This window comes from Neophocaena asiaeorientalis, unplaced genomic scaffold (assembly GCF_003031525.2).
Source record: "Neophocaena asiaeorientalis asiaeorientalis breed wild unplaced genomic scaffold, Neophocaena_asiaeorientalis_V1.1 scaffold7, whole genome shotgun sequence".
NCBI lineage: Eukaryota > Metazoa > Chordata > Mammalia > Artiodactyla > Phocoenidae > Neophocaena > Neophocaena asiaeorientalis.
The window spans coordinates 1,061,727-1,078,087 of record NW_020185337.1 but is presented as its reverse complement, the minus strand read 5'-3'; the positions used below and the strand labels follow the sequence as shown (position 1 = coordinate 1,078,087).

General features: G+C 37.4%; 1 protein-coding gene across 5 annotated transcripts in view; it reads left to right on the top strand.

Moving 5' to 3' along the window:
* Positions 1-16,361, top strand: part of ARHGAP10 (Rho GTPase activating protein 10) — a 321,959-nt gene that overhangs the window by 266,840 nt on the left and 38,758 nt on the right. For all 5 annotated transcript variants that reach the window (XR_003002000.1, XM_024736121.1, XM_024736122.1 and 2 more), the window contains one exon: positions 1,636-1,786. Coding sequence is in view for 4 of the 5 variants with exons in the window: in XM_024736121.1 (XP_024591889.1) it covers positions 1,636-1,786 (151 nt within the window). In the remaining variant the exon portion in view is untranslated. The remainder of the gene's footprint in view (positions 1-1,635; positions 1,787-16,361) is intronic.

The following is a 16,361-nucleotide window of genomic DNA, read 5'->3' as shown; positions in this document are numbered from 1 at the left end:
TCGTTTCTGCTGTATAACAAAGTGAATCAGCCATACATAGACATATATCCCCCTATCTCCACCCTCTTGCGTCTCCCTCCCACCCTCCCTATCCCACCCCTCTAGGTGGTCACAGAGCACCGAGCTGATCTCCCCGTGCTATCTGGCTGCTTCCCACTAGCTAGCTATTTTACATTTGGTAACATATATATGTCATGCCACTCTCTCACTTCGTCCCAGCTTCCCCTTTCCCCTCCCTGTGTCCTCAGGTCCATTCTCTAGTAGGGACAGCAGATTTTGGGCAGATGAGTAGTTTGCTGTTTCCAGACTGCCCTATTGGAGCACAAAGTCTGTGGAAATATGGTATTAGCAGGTTACCAGTTGGAGCACAAAACTAACTTTTCACTAGCAAATATTTGTCCACAGTAATTTAAACCATTTTTTATTCAGTTTACACATGAGGGGGCAGTATGGTACTTATAAAGCAAATGCTCTGTTGAAATTGTTTATTTCTGTTGGTGTACAATTGTTTTTAGGTGAGAACTTTTAGACCGTGAATATAATTCTGACACGTTTGTTAGCTATTAAATGTGATACATATATGCGATACGCTCACTCATATACACAGGTCATGTTTTTATTCAAGTATATAAATAATAATCTCCTTGTAACAGTGGGGCTTTCACACAGTGCCTTTTATTGTGAGTTTCATATTTACGGTTTGTTTAATGCTAGCTGGCTTTCTTCGAGCATCTACCTTTAGAACATCAGCCCTCTGGAGATACAGTGTCAGGGTGATGTCTAAATATTTTATGTTATGACTTCATTGAGGGCTGAAGGGACTCCAGTGTTATTGGGGACAGGAAGCTTCTGAACTCAGGTCTTGGCAGCTATGCAGATTTTTATTATGAATCACCTCTGTATGATATGCTTCCCTTTATGGCACAGTTTGCTTTTCTCAAGAGAAAAAAAAAATTGCTAAGCAAAGAAGCAGCACATTTTAATTAATGTTGTTATTGCTGATAGATGAATGACACTGTAGATAATCAAGGTGCTGACACTCTAGGTTTCATAAATGGAGGGGAAATATTTAAGAGAAGTTGGAAGGTATTAAACAAATTGGTGAAATCTACAGAGCATTTTCTGAAAAATGTGCGTGGGAATCCAAAAGGTAATTTCGTAAAGCACAGGCTATTTTTAAATGTGTAAAAAATATTTGCGGTCATATGTTTCTGTTTATGTAGTTTGAAAAAAAAATTGAGACTAGCATTTTGGCACAGATATAACTCTGTGAAATTGAATGGGATATTTGTTTGTAATGTTTTATCCTGATTACTTCCTTTGTGGATGAAGAGCTGTGGTATTGTCTACATCTGGTGAAGATAGTTATACTTGTTTAGTTTGGGCATGAATCTGTTTTGAAATATAATGATTTGATGCTGCTTTTACTTAATTTTAATGAGAAATTTTATTTTGAAATCTCTGTTAAAAAATAAAGACTTATGACTTAATACCCAAAATTTGAAGGCATGGATTTTTGGCTCCAACAGTCCCTTTTGGATGAACTCCAAATGTTGTTCGGTACTGGTATACTGTTGGAAAACCCAGGTTTCTGTTCATGGAAAACAATTAATGTCCTTCATGTTTTGATGGCAGATTTTCAGGACCCTGCCTGATGCCACACTGCCTGAGCCAGTCACCCTGTCAGCATCACCCCCAAATGCTCCACCAAGGCAATCGAAGAGACAGGGCCAGAGGACTAAGAGACCCGTGGCTGTATATAATCTTTGTATTGAACTGGAAGATGGTAAGATGTTAATTACATGTTTCTTCTTGATAGTCTGTTGAGAATATGGCAAAGCCTATGACCCCAGGGCGGGCCATTGTTTTCCATCCTTTGGATTTTAACTTGTTTTCCCCTCAAGATTATGATTTTTGAGATTAACAGGGGGGGTAAATCTTTCCTTGTCAGGGAGAGAATGCACATTTCAGTTTTGTGTTTGTCTTTGTGATTCACGTTTCTTTTTTTACTTTGAAAAGACAGCTAAAATTTCTTTTTGGGGAGACTTGTATGACCTCCTGTGAGGTTACATAACCCCGAGACAAATGGAAGAGGAACTAAAATGAAAGTAGAACTTTCATGAGAGGAGCAGATTGGAGTCTGATGTTAAATGCATCGAGATCAAAGGCATGGGTCCCTGTGGCGCTGGGGTCTGTGCTTCTGCACCGTCCGGTTTTCTGACTTTCTTGTAAGGCAGGTGTCTCATCCTGTGGTGGGGTGGCAAATTGACCACGGTCAGGGGCTAGGCTGAGTGGACCGAGCTGCAGTGGGACTCTGACCAGTGGAAGTCCTTACTTTCCATCCAAGCCACCCTGTTCCAACTCTCTGTTGTCATGTGGCCACCTTGTCTCAGTATTGCCAGATTGCCTCGTTTTTACCGGAGCCTAGAAATTGGAATTTTAAACACTGATCCCTACAAAACAAGGCTGTGAGCCATAGCGAGACCCCAGTTGCTGATTTGTAATCACGTAGTTATTGGTGTGGAGAATAAGATGGAAACTACCAAGGTTTTATTGGTTTGGAGGTGTGAGGTGATTGTCAAAGGGAAGGAGGAAATGAAGATAGAAACATACAATACCTCCATCATAAGCAGCTGTATAATGAAATGTCACATAGCTAATATCCAAAGACCCATGCAAGCAGGTGACACCTGTCTTTAACTAACTCTCAGGGGATCTGTACACGAGGACTCAGAATGCCTCCTGTAGTGTGTGTGTGTGTGTGTGTGTACACTTATATATTACACACACACACACACACACATACACATGCACACACGTTAGTTTTAAAATCAGATCCTCCTTTTCTAGAGAAAGGGCATGATTTATTAAAGTCAACCTGTACTTTCAGAGCTTCCTTTTAGCCCTTAGTTTCAGCTTCTGAGCCCAGCCAACTTCTTATTCTCTGTCTCCTTTCTCGTGTTCACTCTCTCAACAGAGTTGTTAATAAGGAGTAAAGCTGACTGGTTTGAATTGAGCCTTGTCTTATATATCACTTGTCCTCTGGTGGAAGTGTTAAAAAATTAGTGAACGAGGCAAATGTTGGAAAGTAGGAGGGGAACAAAATCAAGGCGATGTAAAACAATACCTACTTGGGCTCATCAGCCCTTGAGCAAAACTGAATTGACTCTGTTTCATAAAGGAAATGACCAAAGAGGGAATCACATCTGCTTTGGGGGGTATTTTTAGGAATTGAATCAGAATATCCAGTCATGTGTACATAGTTTACTGATTTTTTGATCATTGGGTTGCTGAATGATTATTATTAATGGGTAAGAAGCTGCTGAAGTGGTATTTAGCACATCTTTTATGGAAATACTCAAAATGGTGTACCATCTTAGCTTTCCTAATTTTTAGGCCATATATAAATTCTGTAAAGCTCTTTAATTATAAGGGAAAAAAGAAGATGGACAAATATTTAATTCCTATAGTCTGTTTTTACGTTCACCATCTATATGATGTCTTATTGTACATTTTGTCTTTTATAACTTTACATTGATCCTTCTGGATTGCAGCCTTTGATTTTTCTGGAAGTTGTTAGAATCAGAAAAGCCCATGATTTTGGTCATGGAGTGATTTTGTTTTATCTTACAGGTCATAAGATAAAGCAATTAAAACCTGTTATTTATCCTCTCCCCTCCCCAACCTATTATTTGTAGCTAAGCTTTAGTGAAACTCAAGTTGTGTGAAAAAGAATTATTTCAGGGAGAACAAAGTGGGATCCATGTTTTGCATATTCTAAAAAAATAAATAAATGAAGAGGTGGTGAAAATGCTTTAGAAAGGAAGCATACAGGGAAAGGATATTAAAAGGCTATGTTGTTGATAATTACTTAGCACATTGAAAGCTCTACCCTTTCAAAAAAAAAAAAAAATCTCTTCTTATCACCAAGACTTAAATATTTGTTTTTCAGTAGCCCGAGTCATCTAATTGTCAACTCTCTTTGAAATTTTCAAAAGTTTAAGCTTTTTATGTATTTTTTCTTATTGATGGTAGTTGAGTCACTTCCCATGTTTATCTAGTTTTGGTTAAGGTATGCATTATTAGCCAACTTTGGTTGATGATTTTTCCAAATTTTTTAGTTTATTATGAGTCCGATAGAAGGTTTAAATGCAAGTGTGTTTCCACCTTTACCCTCCCCCCATTTATTCACTGCAGTACAAGTTAAATTTGACTTAATAAAATCCAGGACAAATTATTTTTGTTTAAATTTAGGTAGATTATTTGCCAAGATTCAAGGAACTAGTGTGAATGACTGGAGAGTTTCCTCAGCTGTATGATTTGGTCACAGATTTGGTATTTGAGTGAAGTGGTTTTGTGGTATGTTATTTCTTCTGCATTGAGTAAGGTATGAAACCATGCGATGGACCCAACAGGCAACCCTGGAAAACACTCAGAATTGGTTTCAGTTCAGCATTAGGCAGATCAGAAAGTCGTTATTAGCAGTCAGCAAGCCTGTTAGCATGAGCTGAAGTAGGATAGACCTAGAAGGGGAGAATCCTAGCTTAGCTGGTGTGAAATAGGAGAGACACCCTCCGCTGTTAGACATCGTTTTTCAACCCCGCCCCCCAAGTTTAATTAAAGACACTTAGTATCTTTACTTTAACAAAGGCTTTAATTGGCATTGGCACATTTAGCCATACGCAATGCTCATTTATTTTCCTTTTTAACATGTGATTTAATGGCATTAAACTTGTTATTTGCAGAAGACTTTAGAATTCTAGTTACTTGCTTAAAGATCTCTGTTGATGATTAAGATGAACTGAAATGGATATATTATCTAGCTAGATTCCTTTAAATAGAGCAGCTGTTAAATTTTTTCTGAAATTCTTTTTATTATTTTGTAGAAGCCATATCGTTCATTTTCATATAGCATTTATAGTCTCACAAACCTCAAAGCTGAGTAGATTTGACTATGTCAGTTGTTGGGAAATAGCAAAATATGAGGTAGGCTGCTAAGTGCTAAGAAGAAGATGAAAAAATCAAAGGCTTCCTTTTATTTCGTCCACAGGTTATCTTTGTGTTTTTATTTCCTTAGAAGTGGTAGTAAAGTAACTCTAAAAAATTTTAGTGTTTGTTTTGTTTTTGTTTATACCTGCCCACTCCAAATTTATGTCCTTCCTACCTCTTTTTTTAATTATATAAATTTCAGGTGTACAGCATTATAATTTGACATCTGTGTACACTACACAGTGATCACCGCCAGAGGTCTAGTTATCATCCATCACCATACACTTGACTCCGTTTACCCCTTTCACCCACTCCCCAACCCTCTTCCTCTCTGGTAACCACTAATCTGTTCTCTGTATCTATGTGTTTGTTTTGTTTTGTTCATTTGTTTAAGATTTCAGATGTGAGTGAAATCATATGGTGTTTGTCTTTCTCTCTCTGACATACTTCATATAGCAGAATACCTCCAATGTCCATCTGTGCTGTCACAAATATCAAGATTTCATTCTTTGTCATGGCTGAGTTGCATACATACATATGCAATATGTATGGTACACATATATATATATATATATTCATCTATTGATGGACACTTAACGTTGTTTCCATATCTTGACTATTGTAAATAATGCTGCAATGAAAATTGGGGTGCATGTGTCTTTTTGAATTAATGTTTTTGTGTTCTTTGGATAAATACCCAGAAGAGGAATAGCTGGGTCATATGGTAGTTCTCTTCTTAACTCTTTGAGGAACCTCCATACTGTTTTCCCTAGTGGCTGCACCAAGTTACATTTCCAGAAACGGTGTACTAGGGTTCCCTTTTCTCCACATCCTCTCCAGCATTTGTTATTTTATTGTCTTTGTTAATAGCCATTCTAACAGGTATGAGGTGATAGCTCATTGTGGTTTTGATTTGCATTTTCCTAACAATGGATGATATTGAACACCTTTTCATGAGTCTTTTGGCCATCTCTCTGTGTTCTTTTGGAAAACATCTGTTCACATCCTCTGACCATTTTTCAGTTGGGTTGTTTTATTTATTTATTTTTGCTTTTGTTGTTAAGTTGTATGAGTTCTTTATGTATTTTGATATTTTTAGATATTAATGCCTTATTGGATATGTGATTTGCTAATATCATCTCCCATTCAGTAGGTTACCTTTTCATTTAGTTGATCGTTTCCTTCGCTGTGCAGAAGCTTTTAGTTTGATGTAGTCTCATTTGTTTATTTTTCCTTTTGTTTCCCATGCCTTTGAAGTCAGATCCACAAAAACGTAGCCAAGACCGATGTCAGTGATGTTACCACCTCTGTTTTCTTCTAGGAATTTTATGGTTTCAACTCTTACATTAAAATGTTTAATCCACTTTGAGTTGATTTTTGTGTGTGGTGTAAGATAGTGGTCTAGTTTCATTCTTTTGCATATTGCTGTCCAGTTTTCCCGATGCTGTTTATTGAAGACACTGTCATTTCTCCATTGTATGTTATTTACTCCTTTGTCATAATTTAATTGTCCGTGTATGTGAAGGTTTATTTCTGGACTCTCTGTTCTGTTGATCTGTGTGTCTGTTTTTGTTCCAGTACCACACTGTTTAGATTACTGTAGCTTTGTAGTATAGTTGCAAGACAAGGAGTGTAATACCTCCAGCTTTGTTGTTCTTTCTCAAGATTGTTTTGGCCATTTGGGGTCTTCTGTGGTTCCATACAATTTTTAGAGTCATTTGTTCTGCTTCTGTGAAATATGCCATTGGCATTTTGTTAGGGATTTCATTGAATCTGTAGAGAGCACGGATATTTTGGCAATATAAATTCTTCTAATCCATGAGCATGGAATATCTTTCCATATATTTGTGTTTTCTTCAGTTTCTTTCCAGTGCCTTATAATTTTCAGTATACAGGTCTTTCATCTCCTTGGTTAAATTGATTTCCAGGTATTTCGTTCTTTTTGTTGCAATTGTAAATGGGATTATTTTCTTAGTTTCTGTTTATGGTAGTTTGCTATTAGTATATATAAATGCCACAGATTTCTGTATATTGATTTTGTATCCTGCAACTTTAATGAATTCATTTATTCTAACTTTTTTTTTGCTGGAGGCTTTAGGGTTTTCTCTGTATGGTATCATGTCCTCTGTGGGTAGTGACAGTTTTACTTCTTCCTTTCTGGTTTGGATGTCTTTTATTTCTTTTTCTTACCTAATTGTTGTGGCTAGGACTTTCAGTACTATGTTGAATAAAAGTAAGGCGAGAGTGGGCATCCTTGTCTTTTTCCTGATCTTATAGGACAAGCTTTTAGCTTTTCACTGTTAGGATATGATGTTAGCTGTGGGTTTGTCATATATGGCCTCAATTATGTAAAGGTACATGCCCTCTATACCAACTTTGTTGAGAGTTTTGAATTTTGTGAAATGCTTTTTTGGCATCTGTTGAGATGATCATATGGTTTTTATCCTTAATTTTTTTGATGTGATGTATCATGTTGATTGATTTATGGATGTTGAACCAATCTTACATCCCTGGAATAAATCCCACTTGATCATGATGTAAGATCCTCTTAATGTATTTAATGTATCACTGGATTTCGTTTACTAATATTTTGTTGAGGATTTTTTTCATCTATGTTCATCAAGGATATTGGCTTATAATTTTCTTTTTTTGTGGTGTTCTTGTTTGGTTTTGGCATCAGGGTAATGCTGGCTTCATAAAATGTGTTTGGAAGATTTCTCTCCTCTTCAGTTTTTTTGGAAGAGTTTGAGAAGAATAGGTATTAAATCTTTGAGTGTTTTGTAGAATTCACCAGTGAAGCCATCTGCCTGGGCTTTTGTTGGTTGGGAGATTTTTGGATTACTGTTTCAACCTCCTTACTAGTAATTGGTCTATTCAGATTTTCTATTTCTTCATGATTCAGTTGTGTGTTTCTAGAAATTGATGCACTTCTTCTAGGTTGTCCAATTTGTTAGCTTGTAATTGTCTGTAGTAGTTTCTTATGATTCTTTGTATTTCTCTGGTTCTCACTTCCCGTCTTTGATCTCTGATTTTATTTAGTTGAGCCCTCGTTTTTCCCTTGGTGAGTCTAGCTAAAGTCTTGTCAATTTTGTGTTTTCAAAGAACCAGATCGTAGTTTCATTGATCTTTTCTATTGTTTTTTTAATCTCTTTCATTTATTTCCACTCTTGATTATTTCCTTCCTTCTACTAATTTTGGACGACTTTGTTCTTCTTTTTTCAGTTCCTTTAGGTGTGAAGTTACTGGAGTTTTTCTTGTTTCTTGAGGTAGGCCTGTATTGCTATGAACTTTCTTTGCTACATCTTGTTGATTTTGGCATGTTGTATTTCTGTTTTTATTTATCTCTTGGTATTTTTTTATTTCTCCTTTGATTTCTTCAGTGAGCCATTGGTTGCTCAGTAGCATGTTGGCTTATCTCCATGTTTTTGTGGTTTTTCCTTTTGTTTCTTGTGATCGATTTCTAGTTTCATACCATTGTGGTTGGAGAAAACGCTTGGTATGATTTCAGTCTTCTTGAGACTTGTCTAGTGACCTAACATGTAATCTATCTTGGAGAATGTTCCATATGCACTTGAAAAGAGTGTGTATTCTGCTTTTGGATGGAATATTCTGTATTTGTATATATCTATTAAGTCCATTTGGTCTGATGTGTTGTTTAAATTCAGTGTTTCCATATTGATTTTCTGTCTGGATGATCTATCCATTGATATAAGTGAGGTGTTAAAGTCCCCCACTATTATTGTATTGCCTTTAATATCTCTTTATGTCCATTAATATTTGCTTTCCTATACCTTGGTGCTCCTCTGCTGGGTGCATATACATTTATAAATCTTATATCTTCTTGCTGGATTGACCCCTTTATCATTATGTAATGCCCTTCTTTGTCTTTTATTACAGTCTTTGTTTTAAAATCCATTTTGTCTGATATGAGTGTAGTTTCTCCAGCTTTCTTTTATTTCCATTTGCATGGAATGTCTTTTTAAGTCCCTTCACTTTGAATCTCTGTGTACCCTTTCTTCTGAAGTGAGTCTCTCTCCATTCAGCCATTCTGCCTTTGATGGGCAAATTTAGTCTATTTACATTTAAAGTAATTATTAACAGGTATGTACTTATTGCCATTATGTTAATTGTTTCCTGGCTGTTTTTGTAGTTCTTCTCTGTTCCTTTCTTCTCTTTCTTGCTTCCTTTGTGTCTTGGTGGGTTTTTTGCGTGCGCACGTGTGTGTGTGTTACGCTTACATTCCTTCGTCATTTTCTTTTGTGTGTTTACTGCAAGTTTTTTTCCCTGTTGTTTCAATGAGGTTTACATATAACATCTTATGTAAATAGTAGCCCATTTTAAATTGGTAACCTCTTAAAGCTTTGGAATGTGTCCAAATTTATCTTTTTACTCCCCCCATCACATATACCTTTGATGACACATTTTACATGTCATTTTGTGCATCTTTTAACTAATTACTTTAATTTTAGTAACTAAGTTTACTACTTTTGTCTTTTAACCTTCATGTTTGCATTTTAAGTGGTTTCACTACCTGTATTATATATTTACCTTTTCCAGTGATGTTTTTACTTTTATGTGTTTTCTCATTATTAATTAGTGCCATTTCTTTTCAGCTTAAAGAAGTCACTTTAGCATTTCTTGTAGGGCTGGTTTAGTGGTGATAAACTCCTTTAGCTTTAGCTCATCTGGGAAACTCTTAATCTCTCCTTCAATTCTGAATGATAACTTTGTGGGTACAGAATTCTTGGTTGGAAGTTTTTCCTTTCAGCACTTTGAATATGTTGTGTCACTCCCTTCTGGACTGTAAAGTTTCTGCTGAAAAATTTGCTGATAGCCTTATGGGGTTTTTCTTGTATGTAACAAGTTGTTTTTCTTTTGCTGCTTTTAGGATTGTCTCTTTATCCTTAACTTTTACCATTTTAATTATAACATGTCTTGGTGTGTGTCTTTTTGGTTTCATCTTGCTTGGAACTCTTTGGGCTTCCTGGACCTGGATGTCTCTTTCCTTCCACAGATTAGGGAAGTTTACAGCCACTATTTCTTCAAATAAGTTTTCTGGCCCTTTCTCTCCCTCTTCTCCTTCTGGGACCCCTGTAATATAAATATTCTTCTTCTTGATGTTGTCTCAAAGGTCCCTTAAGGTGTCTTCACTTAATTTTTGTTTTCTTTTTGCTGCCGTCTGGGTGAGTCCTGTTGTTTTCTCTTCCAGTTTGCTCATTCATCCTCCTGCCTCGTCTAGTCTGCTGGTGAGCCCATGTAGTGTATTTTTCAGTTCAGTTATAACTTCTGTTTAGTACTTGCTTCTATCTTTCTGTCTCTTTGTTGAAGTTCTCCCTGTGTTCATCTCTTCTTCTCCCAAGTTCAGTGAGTACCTTTATGACTATTAATTTGAACTCTGTGACAGGTAGATTGCTTTTCTTTGTTTCCTTTTGTTCTTTTTCTGAGGCTCTGTCTTTTTCTTTTGTTGGAACATATTCCCTTGTCTCCTCATCTTGCCTCATTTTGTGTTTGTTTCTATGTATTAGGTAAATCAGCTATCTCTCCCAGAATTGAAGGAATGGCCTTATTTAGGAGATGCCTTGTGGGGCTCAGAAGTGCATTCCTGACTGGCCACCAGAGCCAGGCATTCAGGGAGTATCCCCTGTGTGGGCTGCATGTGCCCTCTTGTGGTGGGAACGTGGCTGCGGGTGCAGTGTCCGGTGGACAGGGCTGGGTCCCGGACCCTTAGTACCTTTTTATATAAAGAGAGACTGTTGTGTTTGTCCCCATATACAAGGAAAGTTCATGAGGCTGTATGAGGTATATTCTTTGATATTTTCTCTTCAAGGCAGAAGAAACATTTTAAAAGAAGGTTTGGTGAGTGAGAAGAGGATTATCATCTGAATTTTGACTAAGCTCTCCCATTCTTCCTTTATGCTAGCTCTAATTTTAAGCACAACTAGACATTCACAGGACTAGTTTTATTTGTATCTTCTTTGGTAATTAGGTATTCTTTGCCTGTCCTCTTTTGTACATGGTATAGCAGTTTGTTTATTTAGACAACAGAAAAGATATGACTTATAAAGAGTCAAAAACAAAATCATCTTGCAAGTCAATTGGCAGGATTTAATATTACTTCAGGGTAGTTCTTACTTTGGGTATCGTTAGGTTGGCACTTTCCCACTTGGATCCCGGGCGTGCTAACTGAAGCACATTTTGTTGAACATGTATTATTGTAGCCCTACAGTGTGGTAGAGAACATGACGAGGATGCAGAGCTTTATAAGCAAAAAAGTGAAAATACAACTGTCGAAGGGGAGATGGGTTAACAATAAAGCAGGACCATTTTCCTCTTTTCTTAAAGAAAGAACGTATCCTGATATACATCAGTCTGTAAAATCAGGGTGGGACAGATCTGTCTTGTAGGAGTCAAGAAGGCCATGGTAAAAGGCTGGTTAAGTCATTTAAGCTTAGGTTGATGTGGGCTTGAGTGAGCACTAGGAATTGAAAATAAAATGGATTATCTGGTAGAAATGTGAAAGCAAGTTGTTGGTACTTCTCCACTGTCCAGGTGTGGAGAATGAAGGCAGCTAATCAACACAGATGTCATCAGCCACATTGTAGGCTCATAGGTAAATCTTTTCCTTGTGTTTATGTCTTAGTTTTGTCCTGAGGCTTTTTTTTAATACATATCTTTAGACCATCTTTCCATCAAAAGGAAGAAATCATCTCATCTTGTTAGTGTCTTCAATACATATTGTTATATGTAACTTGTTTAGAAAATAGGTTTGGTATAAATAGTGTATGTGGAAAGCCAGTGGACAGAGAAATGTTAAGTAATAACTGAAATGTTATGTCTTCTTAGAGAAAGATTAGTCTCATAATTATGAACAATGTAGAGCTCAGTTTTCTCCTCCTTTACCTCGCAGACTTATATCCATTCAGTCACAGGCTTATGTAAAGGATGGGCGGCCCCCACCATACTCAAAGATGTTTATTTCTGTAGAAGTCAAGGATGGAGAGCTGACTCACGGCAACTATGCACTCTCCAATCTCAGTTCCCAAGAGAGTATCTTTAGAGGGGTAGATCGGGCATTTGGGATTGACATGTACACACTGCTATACTTAAAATAGATAACCAACAAGGACCTACTGTATATCACAGACAACTGTGCTCAATATTCTGTAATAACCTAAATGGGAAAAGAATTTGAAAAAGAATAAATACATGTGTATGTATAACTGAACCACTTTGCTGTACACCTGAAACTAACAGAACGTTGTTAATCAACTGTGCTCCAATTAAAAAAAAAAAAGAAAAAGAAATGACCTTCATGAAAGCATGCTTTCGTAAGTGAATTGTTACTACCCCGTCCTCCCTCAGATTGTATCAGGACACTTATGTGAGAGAAGGATCACTGTAAAACCATTGTTGATGTGGATTTTCAGAGACCTTCTGCAGCTATTGACATTTCCTTATAGACATATCTGATCAGCTTGCAGAGATTAATAATCAACCCAAGTAACCGGCTGCAAGCAGATCTCTGTCTTATGCTTGGTAATCTTCTCTCGATTCTTACCATTTTTTTGCATGATGCTTCACGGGTAGATTCTGGATAATAACTTTCCAAAGGCCGAGCCATCTTACCACCTCCTCTGAGCAAAGTCATGATTCTTTGGCATGGAATTACTGTGTTGTGAAGTTAAATCTAAGACCGGGCTTGAATCCAGTGACAGGCTGTGTCGACAGATTATTTCTCACTTTTACCATGATGAGATCAATGGGTTGGAAGAGGCAGCCAGAAATGTCAGGGCTGTGATTGAGTTGTGACCTGCCCATAGATCATGCCCGCTGCTTCTCCTGCACCGGCGTCTCCCCAGACGCTTCCTCGAAGCTCACCTCCCCTAATGTTAATGACAAAGCACGAGGCACCTTCTTTATATGACTTCCTCTATAATCTTAACTATGCTCTTGTGTGGGATGAACATTTCCCCCTCTCTCTGGAGGGGGAAGAAAAAAGTCTTATTTAACGCCTTAAAAAAGTTCATGGCAGGTAACTAGAATAGAAGAGAGAAAAATTCTTTAAAGCTTGTCTCCCTGTGGTGTGGGTTTTTTCTTCACTTCTAATAGCTTTTATTTTAATTTCTAGTTCTGAATTCAAGCAGCTGTCACTCTCTTTATAGCCCTCTTTGAAACACTTACAACGTAGGAGGTAGCCGGGCTGTCTAAGAAACATCTTTTCAAACCAGCTGAAGTATTGTTTATCCTGAATGAAATAGAATTTTTAAGGCTGTCAGGAGGGACTGATTTGAAACGTTTCCTTTGGTAGCTAGGAAGATGAGGAGAAATCTTGAAGGGGAAGGTATTATCTCAGTGTGGCCAACTCCAAGCAATTGTTATTACTCAGAAAACTCCTATGGACCCTGATAAAAATTACCAGGAGATAAGACTGCTGTCTACAATTAATATAACCAAACAAACCTGTGGTCAGTTTATTTGTACTTACTGAATCCTTCCCAGCTGTTGAGGAAAAAGAAATGACGTGAGATTGAGTCAACTGTGGAGGCTACTCCTGTAACTAGTTGTGTCTCCTTGACTTTTATGAACTCTGGGTTGCAACTTTGCAGCCTGGCTCCTTCTAAATGCTCACTCTGCTTGGCATGGCATTCTTGTGTGTCTTCTAGGCGGTATTTAGAAGGAGTCCAGTGTCAACCTTGGGTGGAAAAAAAAATCTTCAAGCCTATTATGGTGAATTATACGGCTGACATTTTGCATGTACTAATATTTGTTCTCTGAACTCGGCAGCATGAGTCTTTGAGCTTGAATTGTGATGATGGCTGTGGTTTTATTTTTCTCTTTGGGTCAGAATAGAAATAGTGGCTCTTGAAGTCTCTGGTTATTATCTTAGTTATTTTAAAGGTGGGCTCTTTTTCTTAAAAATTTTAATAGTTAATGTGAGAACAGGATACAAAATTTGGAGGGTAATAATAGTACACAGTTAACAGATACCATACTATGTGCCGGCTACCGTTGTTAGCAATATTTGTTAAACTTAGGTAATCCTCATAACAATCCTATCGGTAGTATTATTATCCGTATTTTATAATTGGGGAAACTGAGGCTCAGAGAAGGTCAGTAGCTCACCTGAGTCTCCCGGCTAGTGAGTGACAAAGCCAGGATTAACCAGTCCCATTCCACAGTCTGGGCTCCTTACCACTCTTCTCAAGTGCAAACCCAAGCGCCTCAGCAAATGGTCTTCTCTTCTCCGGAGTTTTCCATGGCCAGTCTTTTCAGAGATGTCATGTGCCTTTCAAACAATACATAGATTTATTCTTTTTTAATTTTAAGAGTGACTCTTAGTTTTTCTATTAAAAACAGTGGCCAGTTTTGTTGTAAAGGAATCAGAGTGATGGTTTTGATGAAGGAGATGAAGGAGAAGAAAGGGCCAGAGATGAGGATGGATTTAAACCTGGGACACAATACACTGTAACAAAAATGGGTCCTCTAAGAGAAAGGGGTCGCTCATTTTTATGGGCAGGGAGAAGGAAAAGCAATCATTTTATTTCAGTATTATATTTATTTTATCGTGATATATATACCCATTTACCTAAATGAACAAATATCTGGTCTTACGGTAGTTGCAGTAAGGTGAAAAGTCTCCATTCAATCCCACCAACTCAGTCCCTGCAAACCAAATCTGTAACCGCTGCTATTAATAGATTGAGCCATGTCAGAGGGCCAGCTCTCAGTTCCAAAGTTATCTAATATCGGCAATTTCAGATGTTTTTTCACTTACGTGTCATTTCAACCTATAGTTTCTTAAATCCTTTCAAAGTTAAAATTCCAAATTGGATTGCTGGCCACTGTTATTCGGAGGGTCGTATCACATGAAACTGCTCTGCTGTTTGTCTATGTCAAAACTGATTGAATAGCAGCAGTTTGACTTGGTTCAACCTATAGTTTCTTATTTTTCCTTCTAGAATCCTTCATGTACATATAAGCAGAGATGAATATAGATTTTTATATGTCCCCTGTGTGCTCAAAAGCTAGTTGTGCACCATATTTTAAAGAACTTTATAGCCGGTATTGTTTTCATATCAACACAAAGAGTGCCCTCTCCTTTTTCACTGCTGTGTAGTATTCTGTGTGTTCCGTTGTGTGGGTGTGCTCCTAAAGGCCTTGTTCTACAGCCAGACATAAGCAGGTGGTACAGGTCCTCAGTCATCACACACAGGCTTCTAGCCTTCCAAGGATCACAGAAATGTGTCCACAGAAATAATATACATGGTGTGATTTTGAGTGACTAAAGTAAGTTATAAAACAGAATTTCAGAATAGCCTCACTTCTAAAGGGAAAACTATGTGAATAAGTGTGTAAGCATAGAAATAAATCCGGAATAATAGTAATCAGTTATGACAGTGGTTTTCCTTAGGAAGTGAGAGAATGATGATTTTCTTCTTTAAACATATCTGTATTTCTTTTTCCTTGTTATATCCATGTACGTATATACACATATATACGTGTACATATATACACATGCATCATGCATATGAGTATGTGTATTTAAGTTACAAAAGTTTCAGCCTAAAACTGATGCAAGTTGTGCTTGTTATTTGGCGTGCTGGGTGTAAGTTGAAGATTTTGAAGTACAAAGAGTGAAGCGGAGCCCAAGAAGAAAGCATACGGAGTCCCGCTAGCATGAGTTGACCTGGAGAAATTTCATTGGCAGTACATTGAGAATGGGGAGCTGTCACTGCTTAGTGTTTTGCTGTTGGATTTAATGCATCTTTCACCTTCTACCCGGGCTGCTCTCAAAGTCACATTGTCCTAGCATTTTGGGGATCACTATCACTGGAAATACTTAGGCCACAAAGAGTTTTATTGAGTGGTAGAATTACTTGTGGTTACATTTGGATTTAACCTAACCTGGATTTAAATCCCCGTTCTCTTCTTACTGTCTTATATGACCTAGGCAAATTCCCCTTTGAAGCCTCATGAGTTTGGGTCAGTAAACTTCCCCATGGCTTTTGCCAAGAACAAATGAGTTAATGGCTGTACACCACCCAATATTTAGTGAATACTCGATTTTAGCTTAGATTTTCCAGAAGGTCTGATGTGTAAAATAGAGGGCTTCAAATATATTTTCTTATATGGTATACTTTCCAAGAAAATGTACTTAGTCTTTTGTGTTTGGTTATTTTTGTCCAGCTTATAATAAGTTTATCAGTTGCTACCTTAAACTGACAATTGATAATAATGTACATTGTTCAGGTGAAAAGAATGATGTGATGGGGGAGGAGGATAGGTAAGTAGCTAGGAGTCCAACAACCCTCCTTTCTCAGCTGGACTGGAGTGTGTTCTGAACACACTGCTCTAAATTTCCTGAGCTGTCA